At 42.9% G+C, this 21,412-nt stretch overlaps 1 protein-coding gene across 1 annotated transcript; it reads right to left on the reverse strand.

Annotated features, from left to right (window-relative positions):
• Window positions 1-585: 585 nt before the first annotated feature.
• tpk2 (thiamin pyrophosphokinase 2) lies at window positions 586-19,242 on the reverse strand. The gene is made up of 8 exons (XM_087834261.1): window positions 19,115-19,242; window positions 18,792-19,033; window positions 8,589-8,652; window positions 8,376-8,506; window positions 8,140-8,258; window positions 1,107-1,239; window positions 900-996; window positions 586-822 (listed from the first exon to the last, which is right to left on the reverse strand). The coding sequence occupies exons 1-8, from the start codon at window positions 19,182-19,184 to the stop codon at window positions 776-778; spliced, it is 903 nt and encodes a 300-aa protein (XP_087690387.1). The 5' UTR covers window positions 19,185-19,242; the 3' UTR covers window positions 586-775.
• Window positions 19,243-21,412: the final 2,170 nt, after the last annotated feature.

Below are 21,412 nucleotides of genomic sequence, written 5' to 3' on the forward strand. Positions count from 1 at the left end.
TTGCTGTGAGGAATCTCAAAACATTCTTCTTTTGGAGTGTTATATGTGTATATTGTCGTATATATCACTGTGTAAACAGTTTTTCAGCAGTACCAAACACAGCTCCAGGCTCTGTCAGGTTCATGTGACCAGTGCTGGATCCCACAAACCACCCGCCTACACAGCAAATATCCATGTGTGCTTTACTCTAATGAGGTTGCTTATCTTCTGTTTGAGCTCTACATACTCAAAAGAATAACATAACATATTTTTCTTCTCTACATTTTTATCCTATAGACAAATCTAAGTTAGAATTGCAGTATATAAGGAGATGACTAGATTTGAATCAGGTATGATTACTGCATTTAATGGGTGGAATTGCAGAAACTGAAATTGCACTTTGTACTTAAAAGGTCTTACTATGACTATAGATAATATAGAGCATAATTACTCTGAGGTCTGCATGACACCTGCAAAGTGTTGTGCATGATAACTCTTACATGTCATTCTCAGATCCAGCACTCATGTGGTTCAGCCATCCTCTGAACCACTCACCTGCAGTTATCAGGCTGAGCCCACTGAACAAAACTGCATGAAAAACACCTGTGAAATATAATAACTCACTACATTTAATATTAACATGTTGTACAATAAAGTGTGTGACTTTTCTTTAGTGTTTCTGAAGATCAGCTCACATTTTTATGATGTTTCTTGCAACTGTAAATGTGAACAACAATGTTGGCACCACACGACATATGGTGCCTCAGGCACAGTGAGTTTAATCTTCATCTTCTTTCTATAATATCTGGTGGAGTCCTGTCACAAAGTCCTGATAGTACGGCTCTGAAATGACAACAAAAAGAGAACTAAGGCAGTGAGCTGGTTTTTTGACTGTGGACATTTTGCAAACACCCACAAACCTGTGTCAGGGTCAATGTACGAGTGTCTTATGAGAAAGTCCAAGACTACCATGGCAGAGTTGGGTTTGAAGTCATCAGTGGCCAGCAGTTCCTTCACCTGAAACAAGATGCTATATTTTATATCTTTGTGTCATCTATATCTCAACCCATGCAGTACTGGCTCCTAGAAGCTGAATTCCCAAATTATAGTATGAGAAAAACACTAACCTTATCTATGGGGAGGAGGTAAAACTCCTGCACCTCTCCATCCCCTATTATGGGCTTGAACTCCAAAGGAAGTTCCAAATCAAAGACAAACTGGCTTTCTGGAAACACACCCTCTTCATCCTCATATGTGTAGCTTGAAAATAAAATAAAACAAAAGCAGCTAAATTGTCTCTTTGAAAATCCAATTATGTAATTAACTGTTTCATAAAGCAATGATTCTCCAGAACAGGAGGTTCTTCCAGAGGTGTCACTGTGAGGCTGTGATCCAGCCACACCAAAGCTGCAGTATATCAACACCAGTACCGGTGCCCCTCTACCATTCTGACTACTAAAACACATGTTTTATTATACCCAGTATTTAATTCATTTTTATCACACTATTCCAATTAATGCAAAAACAGTGTTCACAGAATTGTGTTTGTTCTGCCTGTTACAGCAACAGAATCGAGCTGCAGCTGCTGAGAGGTTCTAAGCAGCTGCGCAGGCTTTGAAGTGACAGATCTGTAGATCACAATCAAACAATCAACAATCAAAAATACAATCTAAAAAGATAATGTAAAAAGATATTGCAAATAAAGATAGTTCTGGTTTTATAGACAGAAGCTGTCTGATGGTTTTCTGTGGTACATCACAGTGGAATGAGCCTTTTCCACAGTGCCTCCTGTTACTGTCCAGCAACAAATATACTGATAAAAATAAAAAATTTAACTTCCACATTTTGTGTATATATATGTATATATATATATATATATATACATATATATATTTATATATATATATATATATATACATATATATATATATATATATATATATGTATATATTAGGGGTGCAACGATACTCGTATCGATATTGAACCATTCGATACAGTGCTTTCGGTTCGGTACGCATATGTATCGAACAATACAAAATTTTTAATTCATTTTATCAACTTTCCTTCTGACGGTGCTGTCTGTGTTGAGCGCTCAGTGGATCTGCGCTCGACAGTGCAGCCTAGGTGGAGTAGTCGAACGCAGATTCACTGAGCGCAGGGCAAGCTAGCGAGACAGAAGTTAAGCTCTCCTTGCAACATGGCAAATTGAACCTCCCCCACCCTCATTCAGATCTGGCGTTTGGAACTATTTTGGTTTTCATGTGACGTATGACCCTGAAGGTAAGCGCGTCATGAACTAAAGTAAAACAGTATGTTGGATGTGCCAGCAATGCTCAATTACATGGGTGGGAACTAGTGTGTTAGCGCAGTTAGCTCGTTAACATGTTGACTGTCCAGCCCCACGCACGAGGCGATCCGCGGTAGCTCGTTAACGGAGATTTGCTGTGTTGTGGCGTTAACCTCATTTCAGATTAACGCTGACAGCACTAGTGGGAACACAACGAATATGACTGCACATTTACCCCGACATCATCCTAGTGCAAAGACAAGTGGAAGCAGACAAAAACAACAAGCACGCATGCTACAAACTTTACCCGAGTCATTTAGACAGCCGTTAGCACATGATTCTCCTTATGGGGACCTGATATGTTTAATATGCTGCTGAGAATATAGCCCAGAAGAAGTGTATAGTATAGCTTTTATTTTGGAAAGAGCCATTTCTCTGTAATAAACTCTCTTTTCCAAAGATGAGTGATTCCTCAATCAGATACAGGGCTCGCAAAATCGCTAGCCTGACGTCCCGGGGCTAGCGATTTTTCCAGTCGGGCTACCAAAATCTATCTCTGCCCTGCCCGTCGGCCTATCGTAGGAAGGAAAGATATATGTCAATGCTTTTGCATTCTTTCGGAAATGTAGCTGGGTAATTATGTCATTGGCATCGGTGAGCCACTGTCAATATGTGACATATTGAAATTGCGTTTGTTTTTTGCTTTCACTTTGCAATCGCGCGAACTGTGTATAGAGAACGACAGTACTGATTGGTGAGTGATGATAATTTGTGCACCAATTCCTCTGACATCATCTTATCAATCATTAACTTACTATGCAAACATGACAAGTGAAATCTCCCGCAGCAAGCTTAAACATGTGAGAGGTTGATCGCGCAGAGAATCGCTGAGCGTTATGTGAGTGAGTGTGTAAAAGCAGCAGTACAAATATTTTAGTTCTGCTGAGCCAAATAAGACAGGTCAGGGTGAAGAAGTGACAGCCAAAGAAAAGCTTACCACAAAACGGAAAAGGTATGACAAATCAGACTATAAGGCAAAAAGAAAGTGCAGCTTTATGGTTTCATGGACAAAAAAATTTCTGTGGCTGCAATATGACAAGCTAAATAACCAGGGCTGCACATAAGTGGTCCGCAGGTGCGCATTCGCTGTCAAAATAAAAAACGCGCACAAGATAAGGAGTTGCAACGCGTGTTTGCATACATAAGATTTTCTGGAGGAGGACAGACATTTGTTTAGAACTGTTAAAGATGTCGAAGAAGCAAGCGCCTTTAAGCAATTACTTTGGTGTTCCTCCACCTCCAAAGAAATGTCAGGAGTCCGAACCACAAAAGAAGCGCAAATTCTCGGAAAAGTGGTTGCAGGAGGTGAGCTGGCTTCAAACAAATGATGAACGCACAGAGATGTGGTGCAGAATGTGCCGTGAAAATTTAATAAATGACAAATTAAAAAGGCATGAACATTTTTTTTTGTATCAAAAAAATATCGAACCGTGACACCAAAGTATCGAACCGAACCGAACCGTGAATTTTGTGTATCGTTGCACCCCTAGTATATATATATATATATATATATATATATATATATACATATACATATATATATATACATATATATATATATATATATATATATATATATATATATATATATATATATATATGTACAGGAGCAGAGGATCGCAAGTTTGATCCCCGCCTGGGGCATCTGTATCCAGCAAGGGTCCTAAGGCTAGACCCCCTATGCTAAGCGAGCCTACCGCAGACATGAGCGAGACACATAAATATGAAGGCATGCCGGCTTGGACGTCGCCCGGATCAACGAGGTCCGCGTCAGGTGTTGAGGAACCAGGGCACCCTGACGAGAAGTGGGCTACTAGAACAAGAAGCAAGAGACGAAAACAGGGCGTTGTTGGAATGCTACTACGCAAGTAACCCTGGCGGAAGGGGTTACATGAATAGGATGAGGGACCTATGGATTCTTCGATATCCAACATCCACAATGACGGCGAAACAACTAGTAGCTCAGTGTTCCAACATTCGAAAGAAGGGATTGCTCTCACAGCTAGAGATTGACAAGGTACAACATAAATGCTACGGAAAGGGGGAGCCAGGACGCTAGGTCAGGGGGGAGATTGGGTACAAAGCTCCAAGTGCGATAGGAGAAGGATCGTTGAGTGCGAGAGGAACTGACCTGAAAGATAGGATCATGGCCAAGCTTGAAACCTGGATCCCCCGTAGCCGGTTACCAAGATTATGTGAAGTACCCTCAGAAGGTCTGCTAGATGATGTTAATGCAGCACTACGGATGATACCTAAAGCCACGCTTACCGAGACTAACAAGCTGATCTACAATACGGCAGCAGTGATGAGTGAGATGCTTGGCTATAAGTTGAACAGCCACAAGGAGCAGTACCCTCCATGGGGAAGGAGGCTAGAGGGCAAGATCAAATTAGCACGGAGGGAGGTTAGCCAACTAACAGAGTTGCAGAATCGTGCGACAAAGAAGGTGCATAAAAAAAATACAGCAAGCTGTCCATACCTGAGGCCTTGGAAACTGCCAAGCAAAGACTCACAGCCTTGGCCAGCCGCTTGAGGAGGTACACCAGAGAGACAGAAGGCAGGAGAATAAACCAGCTGTTCTCCACAGAACCAGCAAAGGTGTACTCTCAGTGACAAGGGAACAATAAGAGAACAGCACCACCAAGGCTGGAGACAGAGCAATACTGTAAGAGCATATGGGAGAAAGACGCAACCCATAACGGCAATGCTCAGTGCCTAGTGGATCTGAGGGCAGACCATAGCAACCAACCTGAACAGGGTCCAGTAACCATCATGGTGGCAGACATCCAAGCAAGGGTCTCTAGTATGAAGAGTTGGACAGCACCAGGCCCTGACATGGTTCACGCCTACTGGCTGAAGAAGCTGACTGCACTCCACGAGCGTCTGGCAGCACAAATGAACCAGCTGCTAGTTGACGAGAGACACCCGGAATGGCTAACCAAAGGTCGGACGGTCCTGATCCTCAAGGACCCCAAGAAGGGACGGGTCCCATCCAACTACCGACCAATAACCTGCCTCAGTACTACATGGAAGCTCCTGTCAGGCATCATATCGGCTAAGATGAACAGGCACATGGGTCAATACATGGCGCAAAAACACCAGCTACTGCTAGACAGAACAGTCAGCCGAGACTGCAAGACCAGGCTCACCGACCTGTGCACTGCCTGGATTGATTACAAGAAGGCCTATGACTCAATGCCCCACAGCTGGATACTGGAATGCCTAGAATTGTACAAGATCAACAGGACCCTAAGAGCCTTCATCAGGAACTCAATGGGGATGTGGCGTACAACACTAGAGGCCAACTCCATAGCACAAGTCACCATCAAGTGTGGGATCTACAAAGGAGATGCTCTGTCCCCACTGCTGTTCTGCATAGGCCTCAACCCCCTCAGTGAGATCATTAACAAGACTGGCTACGGATACTGGCTACGGATACCGACTACGGAACGGAGCAGTTGTCAGCCACCTCCTGTACATGGATGACATCAAGCTGTACGCCAAGAGTGAACGAGACATCGATTCACTGATCCACATTACCAGGATATACAGCAATGACATCGGGATGTCATTCGGGCTGGAGAAGTGTAGTCAGATGATAACAAAGAGAGGGAAGGTAGTCAGAACTGAGGGGATCGAACTACTAGAAGGCAACATTGCAGACATAGAGGACAGTTACAAGTACCTGGGGATCCCGCAGGCGAATGGGAACCATGAAGAGGCAGCTAGGAAAGCTGCAACCACCAAGTACCTGCAGAGGGTCAGGCAAGTCCTGAGGAGTCAGCTGAATGGCAAGAACAAGATCCGGGCTATCAACACCTACGCCCTGCCTGTGATCAGGTACCCAGCTGGTATAAAAAGTTGGCCAAAGGAGGAGATAGAAGCCACTGACATAAAGACAAGAAAGCTCCTTACCATGCATGGAGGGTTTCACCCCAAGTCCAGCACGCTGGGGCTGTATGCTAAGCGGAAGGAAGGGGGCCGGGGACTGGTGAGTGTCAGCACCACAGTCCAGGATGAGACAACGAACATCCAAGAATACATTGGGAAGATGGCCCCAACTGACCGAGTGCTCAGTGAATACCTCAGGCAGCAAAAACCCAAGAAAGAGGAGGGAGACGAGGAACCATCATGGAAGGACAGGACCCTGCACGGTATGTACCACCGGCAGATAGAGGAGGTGGCTGATATCCAGAAATCCTACCAGTGGCTGGATAAAGCTGGACTGAAAGACAGCACAGAGGCACTAATCATGGCAGCAGAAGAACAAGCTCTGAGTACAAGATCCATAGAGGCTGGGGTCTATCACACCAGGCAAGACCCCAGGTGCAGGCTGTGTAAAGATGCCCCTGAGACAATCCAGCACATAAAAGCAGGGTGCAAGATGCTAGCAGGCAGGGCATACATGGAACGCCATAACCAAGTGGCCAGCATAGTATACAGAAACATCTGTGCCGAGTATGGCCTGCAAGTTCCAAGGTCAAAATGGGAGACTCCTCAAAGGGTGGTGGAGAATGACCGAGCTAAGATCCTGTGGGACTTCCAGATACAGACGGACAAAATGGTGGTGGCTAACCAACCGGACATAGTGGTGGTAGACCAGGGGTGTCGGACTCCAGGCCTTGAGGGCCGGTGTCCTGCAGGTTTTAGATCTCACCCTGGGTCAACACACCTGAATCAAATGATTACTTCATTACCAGGCCTCTGGAGAACTTCAAGACATGTTGAGGAGGTCATTTAGCCTTTAAATCAGCTGTGTTGGATCAAGGACACATCTAAAACCTGCAGGACACCGGCCCTCGAGGCCTGGAGTCCGACACCTGTGTGGTAGACAAACAGAAGAAGATGGCCGTAGTGATCGATGTAGCGGTTCCGAATGACAGCAACATCAGAAAGAAAGAACACGAGAAGCTTGAGAAATACCAAGGGCTCAGAGAAGAGCTCGAGAGGATGTGCAGGGTGAAGATAACGGTGATCCCAGTGGTAAATGGCCTGCAAATGGCCTGCATTTGTATAGCGCTTTTCTAGTCCTTAAGGACCCCAAAGCGCTTTCAGTCATTCACCCATTCACACACGCATTCACACACTGGGGATGGCAAGCTACATTGTAGCCACAGCTGCCCTGGGGCGCACTGACAGAGGCGAGGCTGCCGGACACAGGTGCCACCGGGCCCTCTGACCACCACCAGTAGGCAAATATGGGGTTAGTATCTTGCTCAAGGATATTTGGCATGCAGCCAGGAGGCAGCCTGGGATCGAACCACCGACCTTCTGATTAGTGGCTGACCCGCTCTGCCACCTGAGCTACAGCCACCCAATAATAATATGAATGGCAAGTAATCGGAGCACTAGGTGCGGTGACTCCCAAGCTAGGCGAGTGGCTCCAGCAGATCCCGGGAACAACATCGGAGATCTCTGTCCAGAAGAGCGCAGTCCTGGGAACAGCTAAGATACTATGCAGGACCCTCAAGCTCCCAGGCCTCTGGTAGAGGACCCGAGCTTGAAGGATAAACCGCCCGCAGAGGGCGAGCTGGGTGTTATATATATATATATATATATATATATATATATATATATATATATATATATATATATATATATATATATACATATATATATATACACACAGCCCCATCCCCCTTATTATGTGGGGATCTGGATCTGGTGGCTCTGTTTTTGCCTTTTGATCTGTTACTGTGTAATCACTGTTAGTTGGAGTCTTTTCGGGAGATATGTCAGTAAGAAAACAAAGTGTAGACTACCCTTAGCGTTGTTCTTTAACCCTCTTCTTCTTAGCAGTGTATCAAGCTCACCTTACTGTTGCAACTGGACGAGCCTTCTTAGCTATGGCTGCTGGAACACAGGCTTCCTCTTGACACTCTTTGACCAGAGTGTGTTTGATGCCCACACCAGCAGCCAGCCCACCTGCTGCCTTCGAGGATACAAGCAATACACTGAAGAAACTGAAGTGGAATAGCTTGACATGAGATGATGCACCAATGCTTTCATCACACTATGGCAGTATGTCAGTGTTTCAGTCTATTCTTACCATGTTATCCAGGAGCCCAGGGTACGTCTGCTTGGTGTGGGAGCGCCGTGCCAACCACATACAAATCTCCTGACTGTCACTGACAGTGTAGCCATTGATATGAACTCCATACCGCTTCACCCCAAAGAGACCTGCAGTGTAGCAGCATGGTCTGATCATACAGCTCAAACACAGGTATAATATAAAAGGATGAGATGGTGCTCCAAAACCTACTTGTAGCTGCTCTTTCCATCCACATCAAAGGGCAGTCTGAAAATCTGGGCATTACACTGTATTTCTGAAAGAATAGATGTTTTAGTTATAAGTGAGAACATGTAAGTTGATTTAACCTTGAACATTATTTCACACCTTCCACCTATATTTAAGACAGTGAAACTATCTTGCTTTGCCCTTTTCATTCCACCTGCTTATAACCATTCAGAGAAGTAAAAAACTGAACCCAAAGCCAAAATGTAATGCAATGCAATTTGGTTAGCATGGTGGTTAGGACTCTTGCCACACAGCAAGAAGCTGCTGGGTTTGACTCCACCATCTGGCCGGGTTTTTCTTTATGAAGTTTGCATGTTCTCCTTGTGTCTGCATGGGTTCTCTCCAGGTTCTCCGGCTTCTTCCACCAGTCAAAGTCATGCAGTTAGTGGGATTATGTAAATGGATGGATGCTTACATTTTCATTGCTATAAAGCCCAGGTATAATAATCTATACATCAACAAGTTATGGCATGTCTCAAAGCCATAAAGGGCTGGATGTTGTGTAATTTTCTTCTCCTACAGTCAGATCAAACTGATGCTTTTCTACTTGGCCTTAAATTAGATTAAAAGTTTTTTTAATCAAATACTGCTAAGGCATTACCTTTGCCTTCATTAACACTGTGATAACTTTGACCAGCACATGTCCTTTAACATGCACTTTAATAAAATATGTGGGATGCTTTAGTTCTAGGCGTACATATATATATATATATATATATATATGTGTGTGTGTGTGTGTGTGTGTGTGTGTGTGTGTGTGTATATATATATATTCTCATCAGGACCATCAATGACTCAGTGGGGATGTGGCGTACACACTAGAGCCCAACTTCAAGCTAATATCACAAGTCAACATCAAGTGCGGGATCTACTGCTGTTCTGCATAGGCCTGAACCCCCTCAGTGACACCGTTAACTAGACTGGCTACAGATACTGGCTACAGAATGGAGCCGTTGCCACCTCCTCTACATGGATGACATTAAGCTGTATGTCTACATGGATGACATTAAGCTGTATGCCAAGAGTGAACGTGACACTGATTCATTGATCCTCACCACCAGGATCTATCTACAGGAACAACATCGGAATGTTGTTAAGACTGGAGAAATTTAGTCTGATGATAACAACGGAAGGTAGCCAGAACTGACAGGATTGAACTACCAGAAGGCAACATTGCAGACATAGAGGACAGCCACAGGTACCTGGGGATCCCACAGGTAAATGGGAACCATGAAGAGGCCGCTAGGAAAGCTGCAACCACTGAGTACCTGCAGAGGGTCAGGCAAGTCCTGAGGAGTCAGCTGAATGGTAAGAAAAAGATCCAGGCTATCTGGCTATCAACACCTACGCCCTGCCTGTGATCAGGCACCCTGCTCTGTCAATAAGCTGGCCAAAGGAGCCACTGACATCAAAACCAGGAAACGTCTGACCATGCATGGAGGGTTTCACCCCAAGTCCAGCACCCTGAGGCTGTATGTTAAGCGTAGGGAAGGAGGCCAGGGACTAGTGAGTGTCAGCACCACGGTCCAGGATGAGGCAACGAACATCCAAGAATACATCAGGAAGAAGAGGGCCATCTTCCTGACTGCGTGCTCAGTGAATACCTCAAGTAGCAGAAACCCAAGAAAGTAAAGGAAGAGGAGAAACCATCATGGAAGGACAGGCCCCTGGTATGTACCACTGGCAGATAGTGGAGGTGGCTGATATCCAGAAATCCTACCAGTGGCTGGAAAAAGCTGGAGTAGAAGACAGCACAGAGGTACTAATCAGGACTTCCAGGTTATACTCGGCACAGATGTTCCTGTATACTATGCCAGCCACTTGGTTATGGTGCTCCATACCTGCTAGCATCTTGCACCCTGCTGTTATGTGCTGGATTGTCTCAGGGGCATCTTTACACAGCCTGCACCTGGAGTCTTGCCTGGTGTGGTAGACCCCAGCCTCTATGTGCTCAGAGCTTGTTCCTGTGCTGCCATGATTAGTGCCTCTGTGCTGTCTTTCAGTCCGGCTTTGTCCAGCCACTGGTAGGATTTCTGGATGTTAGCCACTTCCTCTATCTGCCTGTGGTACATACCGTGCAGGGGCCTGTCCTTCCATGATGGTGCCTCCTCTTTCTCTGCATTCTTGGGTTTCTGCTGCCTGAGGTATTCATTTAGCAAGTGAATGAAGGCTTTTAGGATTCTGTTGATCTTGTATAGTTCTAGGCATTCCAAGATCCTGGTGTGCGGCATTGAGCCACAGGCCTTCTTGTAATCAATCCAGACAGTGCATAAGTTGGTCAGCCTGGTCTTGCAGTCTCAGGCAACTGCTCTGTCTACCAATAGTAAGTAAGTAAGTAAAATTTATTTATATAGCGCTTTTCACAGATAAAAATCACAAAGTGCTTTACAACACAGGAAATGGGAATATAAAAACAATATAACAGTAAATAAAACAATGTAAAACAATAAAACTATAAAACAGCATAAGAAGAAATTAATCAAATGCTTTTCTAAATAAAAATGTCTTCAGCTGTTTCTTAAAAGAATCAATGGAGTCCGTGCAGCGAAGAGACAGTGGGAGAGAATTCCACAACCGTGGTGCCACAGTCTGAAAGGCCCGATCACCACGAGTTTTAAAACGAGTGCGCGGTACCACCAGCAGTCTCTGATCTAATGACCTTAAAGCCCGAGAAGATGTATGTGGTTTCAGCAGGTCAGATAAATATTGAGGAGCCTGACCATGTAGGGCCCTAAAGGTTAGAAGTAAAATTTTAAAATGAAACCTAAAATTTATGGGCAACCAGTGAAGGGAGGCCAAGACTGGAGTGATATGTGATCTTCTCTTGGTGCCTGTTAAGAGTCGTGCTGCAGCATTCTGCACAGTCTGAAGACGATTTAAGGCTGATTTGTTAAAACAAGTAAAAAGGCCATTACAATAGTCTAAACGAGAAGAAATAAAAGCATGAATAATCATCTCAAGTTCAAGCTTTGATACCATTAGTCTGAGTTTAGAGATATTCCGTAAATGATAAAAACAGTTTCGGACCAGCTGCTTAGAATGCTGCTCGAGCGACATCGAGCTGTCAAACATGACACCGAGATTTCTAAGGCATGATTTTACAGAAGGGTCTAAGAAGCTGATATGCTTTCTAATTTCTGGGACCATGTGGTCTGGAGCAAGAATTAGAGTTTCTGTTTTATCAGAGTTTAGTTGCAGAAAATTGTCATATAACCATTTGTTGATTTCTGTCAGGCAATTACTTAAATTAGACAATTTATAAAACTCAGACATTTTGAAGGAACAGTATAGCTGGATGTCGTCAGCATAGAGATGATAGGAGATATATTTATAGCGCTTAATAATTTGGCCTAGGGGAAATACATAAAGTAAAAAGAGAATTGGACCCAGGACAGATCCTTGAGGTACCCCACACGGCAAAACTGTTGATTCTGACGTGACATGATTCATGCAAACAGTAAAAGATCTCTCAGACAGATATGATATAAACCATTTTAAAACAACACCAGTAATCCCAAACAAGTTCTCGAGTCTGTTTATCATGATACTGTGATCTACAGTGTCAAAAGCAGAGCTGAGATCCAACAGGACCAGCACTGTGTACTCTCCAGAGTCTGCTGCCATCAAGATATCACTAGATACTCTAAGTAAGGCCGTTTCAGTGGAATGCAATTTACGAAAACCAGACTGGAAAGTGTCCATAACAGCATTTTTATCTAGAAAATAGTTAAGTTGCTCTAGTACTACTTTTTCTAAAATTTTCGATATAAAAGGCAATTTGGATATTGGCCTATAACTGTTAGGAAGAGATGGATCCAGCTGAGGTTTCTTTAATATTGGCTCAACAATAGCTTGTTTAAAGAAGCTAGGAACTGAGCCAGTATGAAGAGAAGTATTTATCATTTCCACAATACAGGGGCCAATTGAATCGAACACACTAGTGAAAAATGAAGATGGAAGGACATCAAGGGGGCTTGAAGTCTGTTTTATATGACAAAGCAGGTCTCTGATGTCTTGTAATGTAACAGGAGTAAAAGAGGACCAAGTATCAGAGGAGAGCAAGTTGAAAGTTTGATATTGAGAAGATGATGGAGAGATATTAGACCTGATGGCAATGACCTTATTTCTGAAATAGTTCATAAACTCATTGCATTCGGACGTTGAGTGAACTGGTGCACAAGGAGCATCGGGAAGCTATGAGGTGTGAAAAATACTCTGTTCTGGCATTTTTCCACATGTCATTTAGCAAGAGGATAGATTCTTTAAGGTGTAACTTATAAACCTCAAGCTTGGAAGCCTTCCACAAACGTTCTAGCTTGCGACAGTATCTCCTGAAATTACGAATGTTTTCATTTAACCAAGGATGAGATTTCAGACATAGGACAGTACTTTTTTTCAGAGGTGCCACTATGTCTAAAATAGAATTACACTGGTTATTAAAGGATGAGACAAGAGAGTCCAAATCATTGTAAGTCATTTCAGCGTCGAACATGGCAGAGAACCTTTTGCCGGCGTTCTGGTTTATGATTCGCCTTTCAATCGTCATTTTGGGAGCCGGGGGATCCAAATAAAACGACAAGTTAAAATATATGCAGCTATGGTCACTCACATGGACATTTTCCACACGAATGTCATTTATATTTAAACCCAAGGAGAAAACAAGGTCAATAGCTCGCGTTTGGCTCCTCCTCTTGCCAATTCCTTTCTGTGCCCCACTATCGAGCTATGTAACTGTTCCTCTTAGCTGCTATGATGCTTGACAGGAGCTTCCACGTGGTACTGAGGCAGGTTATTCGCCGGTAGTTTGATGGAACCGGTTCCTTCTGGGGGTTCTTGAGGATCAGGACTGTCCGGCCTTCAGTTAGCCATTCTGGGTGTCTCTCATCCACTAGCAGCTGGTTCATTTGTGCTGCCAGATGCTCATGGAGTGCAGTCAGCTTCTTCAGCCAGTAGACATGAATCATGTCGGGGCCTGGTGCTGTCCAACTCTTCATACTGGAGACCTTTTCTTGGATGTCTGCCACTGTAATGGTTACTGGTCTCTGTTCAGGGAGGTTGTTGTGGTTCGCTCTTAGATCCACTAGCCACTGAGCATTGCCATCATGTGTTGTGTCCTTCTCCCATATGCTCTTCCAGTATTGCTCAGTCTCTGTACACCTTGGATGGTTCTGTGGAGAACAAGTGGTTTGTTCACGTGCCTTCTATCTCTCTGGTGTACCTCTTAAAGCGGCTGGCCAAGGCTGTGAGTCTTTCCTTGGTAGTTTCCAAGGCCTCAGGTAGAGACAGCGTGCTGTACTTCTTAGGCACCTTCTTCATTGCACCATTTTGCAGCTCCTATAGTTGGCTAACTTTCCTCCGTGCTTCCTTGACCTTGGCCTCTAGCCTCCTTTTCCATGGACTGTACTGCTCCTTGTGGCTGTTCTACTTGTAGCCATGCACCTCATTGATCACTGCTGCCATGATGTAGATCAGCTGGTTAGTTTCGGTGATGGTTGCAGTAGATATGGTCCATAGTGCTGCATTCACATCACCTAGTAGATCCTCAAAGGCTTTTTTACGTAGTCTTGGTAATCGGCTACAGAGAGTCCAGGTTTTAAGCTTCGCAATTATCCTGTCTTTCAGGTCAGTTCCCAATCTCAGGTGGGCTGTTCCCACCTTGCCATTGCATGTGTGTGTGTGTGTGTATGTATATATATATATATATATATATATATATATATATATATATATATATATATATATATACACTATCTTGCTATATCATATAGTACTCTGAAACTGATGTGCACGATCCTGCTGTATAACCCATACAGCATGATAATGTTCTAATACACTTGCAAGTCATGACAAATGTTTTGCACTGCAGTTCTCATTGCCAAGGGTAGCACAACCAGTTCTTAGGTTTAGAGGACAAATGAACCTCTTTTCCACTAGTACCTACTCATCTTGAGTCAACTCAACTAGACTCAACTTGGTTTAGGTTGTTTTCCAATATAACTGAATACCATACCAATATGTTCACACTGTAGGAGTTAGCTAGCTGGGAAAACCTCTTACCAGCTCACATCAAGAACAATGGTGTGGTAGCTATTACATACTTGGAGACACAGCTTGTCCCTTGCAAGGCTGGTTCTTGAAACCATTTCATGACACTGGACATTTAAAAAAGACAATCATTTGAGCATGGCTGGTTATTGAAAATGCTTTCAGCAGACTGAAGGGAAGGTGCCGTTGCCTTCCCAGTCATGTCCCCACAAATGCACTCCTGTTTAATGTCACTATGAATTTTGACAATAAAGTTGTGTTCTGTCTCCATCTTTGTTTCTAAGTTTTATTTTTCCTGGTGACCAAGATTCAGTGATACAAATTAAATGTTAAAAGATAAATTTAACTTTTTTGTGTTATGTTAAATCCTAATAAACACTAACAGAGTTATAGGAAATGCTGACACCAGTATGACACAGTTTGTTGATATACTGTTGCAATAACTAAAGTGTGCAATATCTTCTGCATTGGAGCATCCAATAACAGTGTTTTTTGTGATGACTTTACCTGGTGAAGAAGATTATTTCTTTTGGTTACTTTTTATTACAAATGAGCTGTCATTGCACCAAAACTTCACTGATAATTGTTTGGTTCGTACTTTTTTTCCCTACTGGTGTTGTAACAGACAAAATAAAAAACAAAAAAAAAATCACATACACAATGGTCACTGAATTCTTTATTATAGTCAGCAGCAAAATCCAAACGATTTACAATGTGCAAAATGAAGGCTGAAAAGTTAAACTATATACATTTATTGCATTCATGATGTAAAAATACTGGTGACTGCCAGTGCTACCACTCAGCCTCCTACTAGCCACACCTATGGTATTAATTTCAAAATCCTACATTTTTGAGTTATGCTTTATGCTTGTTTTCACAAGATTTTCAGAAAACTTGACCTCAGACCTTTCAAGTCAAGGTCACTGAGATTTAAACCTGTCCCCGATTTTTAGTAGTTGCACCTATGGTTTCAATTTAAACGTCCTACGTGACTTCCTTCTTGAGTTATCACATTTACAAAATTAGGAGTCCATGCTGCCCGCTCGCCAACAGGGTGACGATGATACCACATCAGCCTTTCACAGCTGAGGGGTAAAAATGTCACTCACGCTGGCAACTCATTGCCTGTACAAGCTCACCCAGCACAAAGAGGAATGCCTGGATGAAGGTAGCACTCTGTAATCTCCTTCCTCTGGAAGATGGCTTCTTGCTCAATTGCCTTACATCTCTCACTGAGAAGCAAATCGATTGTGCTGTTCATGGTGGGCCAGATTTAGGACACTGAGCCTGCATCTCTTCAAGTACACTCGTTTGGTGTGGGTCCTCTTCCTCTTGCGAAAGGCAGAAATGGGAGACTGTTAATGAAAGCCAGTTTAAAAACAATATTGTGGAAATGCACTTGGAGCTAAAAATATTTTGTTGTTGGATGTGACTACTTGGAGTTAGAATTGATAGTTAACCATCCAGGTTATTGTCTGCATATAGGAGACAATGGTATTACCTTTAAAATATTCTTGTGAGTTCAAAGTGAGCTTACCACCAATGGGATAATTAGCATAAAAGACGCATTAACCCATAAAGAACTCACCATCCTCATTATGGTTTCCAACAATGCTGTAGCCGAGTCAAGCCCAATCTTCCTCCTGTTGCTCGCCGGTCAGTGCCTGCAGATGCAGTCCATTTGATTGAACCATTTCCAGTCAAACCACTCTGACTGTGGTGGTCCTTGATGGTCCTGCAATCGCTTTTATATTCAATAGGTTTTTGTTGAGATTGCTCTGGTACGTCCTCTGGTATCCCTGAGCAGCCATCAGCTCACAGATCTCCTGGTACACATTCTCATTTCAGGTTGTTCTGCCTGGTTCCTGCTATCATCAGTCACCAAGACCAAATAAATATGCATATCATGATTGGTCTAAGGTATTGGTATTTGCGTAGACACTTCCCCAATTACAAAAATGGCAGGTTTGATTTTTGTGAAGGACTTGCTTTTATGTGACATTGAGTCAGTGGTTCCCAAACTTTTTTTTTTTACTAGGCTCCTTTGTTTTACAAGAAAATCTTCGCACAGCCTCTTAAACTGCAGCCTCTTTGTTGAATCAGAGGTTAGATCAATGAACTGTTCCTCCTTGGATGTGCTGAAGTCAGCAGGGGCTGTTCATCATATTTTCTTGTCTTTGGCTTGGGAGGAAGTTGGTTTGGCGATGCTTCATCTTCTGCTTTGCATTTGTGTGGGAGCCCCCCCACCCCCCACCTTGGGAACCACAGCACTGAGTGATGTCACTGACTGGCAATCGGTGGAATGCAGTCTACCAATGTCACATTTTTGAATCGACTCTGCTCACTTGGAATCCCAGCAGATAGTAAAAAAGTACCTGGAATCAGGAACTACTACCTAATGGAAAACCCAAAAAAACGAGTCGAGCCAAGTGGAGCCAAGTAGGTACTAGTGGAACAGAAACATGACTTCCCCCCCACTTTCACTTAGGGCTAGGCACATAAAAACTAATGATAAGAAAGGTGGCAAAAACGTTTTCAAAGCAGTGTTTATTGTAGGGCATAGGCCTAGAAATCAAAACACACGTTATAGCTGGAATTGGAGTCACATAATTTGCTAAGAGAAAAAAATGATTAAGCTAAAAGGTAAAAAACAAAGCATTATAATGGACCCGTCTGGTTTGGATCATGCCACACTATCAAAGCTGTTCAGCCATGGAAAGAATGCCTTGAAGCTCCTGGTGCATAGTTTTTGGGGCCAGTGTTAATTTTCAGGAGATATGGAACTTGGCTAAGCAGAGCTTTGGCAACTTATATGCCAATGGGTGTAACTTCATCTGAGTTGCCACAAAGTTACTTTTTCTATTAATATTACGTGTAGTAGATTGTGGAATATGTTGGAGGGAAGAAACTTCACAAGCGAGACTGTTGCAAAACTGACACAAATGTTTGGCTACGTGCTTGATTTATACATCTGTGGCATTGGGACTGAAAATGTCTGAATTCTACGATGAAGAGATGGATGCAACACGTAGTGATGTAAAATTTTAATTATTCCTAATTGTTTTGCTATAGAGATAACAAAACAATTAAGAATAATTAAAATACATGTAGTAGCTCATTTAATGTGAAAAGTTTTGCAAAGCCAAGTTGCCGTGTCCAGATAGTGCGATCCAATACAAGACCCCATATTTGAGCACGCACAAATAAAAAACTTTATATTGCAAAAGACAACTAATGACAATTTCTGAATGGTATACAGAAATATTTCACTATAGTGCAAAATAAAGCATGTAAAACACAAGAAATTCTTAGTAACAAAATGAAGAAAATACTTAAAAAAAAAAAAAAAATCACTTTCATGTTGTATTTACAAAACAGGACAAATTGTATCACAAAACAGAGGACAGTGTAATCCACCCACAACGCCAAAGGTTTGTAGATACCCTTCAGTTCTTTAAATGAACTGTTTTCTTTGCATTCTTTGTGGAAACACTACTTCCTCTACATTTACCTGAGCTTTTGCGCGTACTAGAGTCTCAGATGTTGCAGTGAGGACACACTTGCAAACAATGTTCCCTCTAAGCTGCGCACGTGCGCAATTGCGCACTGCTGGCTTGGTCTCTGCGCACAAAAAATCTGCGTTGCGCACAAAAAAAAAAAACTAACCTGATTTGAAATTAAAATTGAAACTTTAACAATTCTGTTTTGCAGTGTTAGTCAGTAAGTGACTGGCTGCGCTGTGTAAGTGGGCTAAAGCAGTTAAATAAAAGTAGTCTAACATAAATGTAAATGCTGTAATTTGCTTATTTTAATAAACCATGTAACTTGGATGGATTCGATGCTGGCGTGACCACAGTGGACATGTCTGCTGTTGCTCACAGTGGTCCAAGGGACCGCTCAGGGAGTTTGTGTGTTCGCTCAGACACATGAAAAATGAGAGGGAACATTGCTTGCAAAGTTAAAACGTTTTACTAAATTCTGACTGGGGGGGGGGGGGGGGGTCAGGCTTGGTTTTACAACTCGTGATACAGTTGGCCACGGGTAAAGAGTATGTAATGCTTCCAGTGAAAAACCACACAAAGACACAATTGTATACGTTGACGTTTGACTTGCGTGCCTCACCTCATCTCTCCATCCTTTAAGGCAGGTTAAAGAGGGCTCCTGTCTGAGAGCTTGCAGTACGTGACTCACAGCCTCGGATCTCTTTTCGTAGGAGTCCAGGCCGTGGCAGAGGGTCACTGCACCCTGGTGTGGCGGACTGAACACGTCTGGATAGCGTGCTAAAAGCGAAGCTACGTGAGGAGGTATCCAGCCGACATGGGCTCCTTCAATCTCAAAACGAAAGCAGCTTGAACGACACGAACCTGTGGAGAGAAAGTTAGACGTGGTTACTTATCAAACTGCCTTCATCCGTTTCATCCTTTCTCTTACTGTCACCCGCATACCTGGTAAATAAAAGTTATTCATTTTACGGAGAAGCTGGAGTATGTTTTCTGCCCAAGAACAACTAGCCATTTTAATGTCATTTAATAACTGCACACACAACTCAGCTGCTAGCACTGTAGCCACTCTACTGCGCATGCCCACGAGACAGCGGCTGTAGTGAGATTTCTCCCTGAGATCTGCTTGTCAGGCAGCACTTCCTCTGACCCGCTGGGTAACGGGAAAAATGACGGCAACAAAAAGGTCACTGTAGTAAAGATTCCTATTTTATTTTATTTTATTTTTTTGCCCATTCACATCTCTTCTCCATCATTTTATCGTGAGGTCTCCCTCCCACTAGTGCTATGCGATGATACTGCAAATTTTGGTATTGATCCGATACAGGGCCTGCATATCAATACTAATACTGTAACTTATAAAGGCAGCTTATTTTGAGGAGAGCAGCCATGATCATCATACATTTGCAAATTTGCAAACACATTATAATGACTACTAAGTCACTGTTATTTCCACTTTCCACAATAATTAATTAACACAATAAACACACCTTTTAACCTTTAGTGTATTTTAAAACTTTTTTAAAAAAACTATTAACCTGGAATTTGAATGTGTCTGTCCTCAAAATACTTGGGGGCAGTTTCTCCTCTTTAAATGTGTTCTGTACATAAAATAGACTTCACAGTCAACACAATATATTTACATATTCCTTATGTGGTGAGAGCAGGAAGGTAGTTCCTGGAGGATGATGGAATTGATACCATCTAATAGAAAACGTCTGGGACTTTATTTTTGGTCTATCCAACACCACCAGGTTACACCTCAGACTGTTTTGGAGCTCAGTGATTTCCTGGTCCATATGTGGGAGGAGACTCCAGGACTTCATTGGTTGTCTCAATAGGACCATGCCCTGATGTTGTTAGACATGCTTACAAACCACGTTGTTTGCCTGTTGTTGTTTGTTATCAACATTATCCTAGCCTAATGATAATAAGCCCCAAATCTGCTAAGTCTTTGGTGATTGATGCACTTGCATGTTTTCAGGAACAAATTAATTTCATTTATGTTTGCTGATAACACCCATAAATGTCTTGTTTAATCTCTTACTTTAGAAAATTCTGAAACTTCTGTGCTGCTATGGCTGCTAGTGTGTGCTGCCAATTCTATTGCAAGGCTCTGTGATCTGGCTTTGTTGCAAAATAAATAAATACATTTTAGAAAAGTAATAATCCTTTTGTTCTCATGCGTATAGCATTTTAACTGTTTCCTTCTTATTATTAGCAAGAACAATTAGCTGTACAAAAACTTATAGAAACTTAGTAAATATAGAAACATGTAAAAAGTCTGGATAGCTTTCTTATTTTTTAACTCAGAGATGGTTTTAATGTAATGCTCCTAAGAGAGAACCTTAGGAATGGAGCAATCACTGAACAGAAAATACAACACACACACACACACACACACACGCACGCACGCACGCACGCACGCACACACGCACGCACGCACGCACGCACACACACGCACGCACGCACGCACGCACACGCACGCACGCACACACACACGCACGCACGCACGCACGCACACACGCACACACGCACGCGCGCACGCACACACACACACACACACACACGCACGCACGCACACACACACACACACACGCACGCACACACGCGCACGCACGCACGCACACACACACACACACACACACAGACATTTGGACAGCAACAGGACATTCTGCACAAGTTGTGAAGTTAAAAGACTTGAAATGGCTGATAGGACAGCAAAGGAAACCACAAAGAGTCTTTCAGCTGATCTCGCCAAACAGACTCTGTTAGGACAAGGATGAAGGGCATAACACGACAAGGAATATAGGAAAGATGGTGAAAGCACTGAAAGGAAGATATGAAGGGACAGTGCTTTTACAAAATTCAAAGGAAAACAGAGAAACGAGAAGCACAAGAAAGAACAGCAGAGAGGAGACAGTCATATCTGGACTTAGACTAAACAGAAAAATACCACACAGGAAAATGTGTCTGCAGTGGAGAACAATAGAACATGTTTTATTGCAATGCTGGAAATATGAGGGTATGCATAGACAACTGATCCAAAAACGGAAATGAAACTGTACCTTATTGATTTATTTATAAAGAACTGAAGACGTGAAAACTATCAGGCTATATTTCATTTTTAAGACAGCCTAATTTGTTAGGTAGCTTCTGTTTTTTGTATTTTGTGGCATTTCAGCCTCCACACCAATCGAGGGCAGTAATGTACCATCTGGGAGCGCCAACCACCAAGAAAAA

This window comes from Neolamprologus brichardi, chromosome 20 (assembly GCF_056152115.1).
Source record: "Neolamprologus brichardi isolate AB-2024 chromosome 20, ASM5615211v1, whole genome shotgun sequence".
Classification (NCBI taxonomy): Eukaryota; Metazoa; Chordata; class Actinopteri; order Cichliformes; family Cichlidae; genus Neolamprologus; species Neolamprologus brichardi.

Excerpts from the sequence above, each read along its gene's own strand:
- tpk2 (XM_087834261.1), bottom strand. The coding sequence starts at position 19,184 with ATGGCTAGTTGTTCTTGGGCAGAAAACATACTCCAGCTTCTCCGTAAA. Across the intron at positions 8,259-8,375 it reads CTGGGCTCCTGGATAACATG|GCAGCAGGTGGGCTGGCTGC; the intron begins GTAAGAATAGAC and ends GTATCCTCGAAG. Across the intron at positions 1,240-8,139 it reads CGTCCAGTTGCAACAGTAAG|CTACACATATGAGGATGAAG; the intron begins GTGAGCTTGATA and ends TTTATTTTCAAG.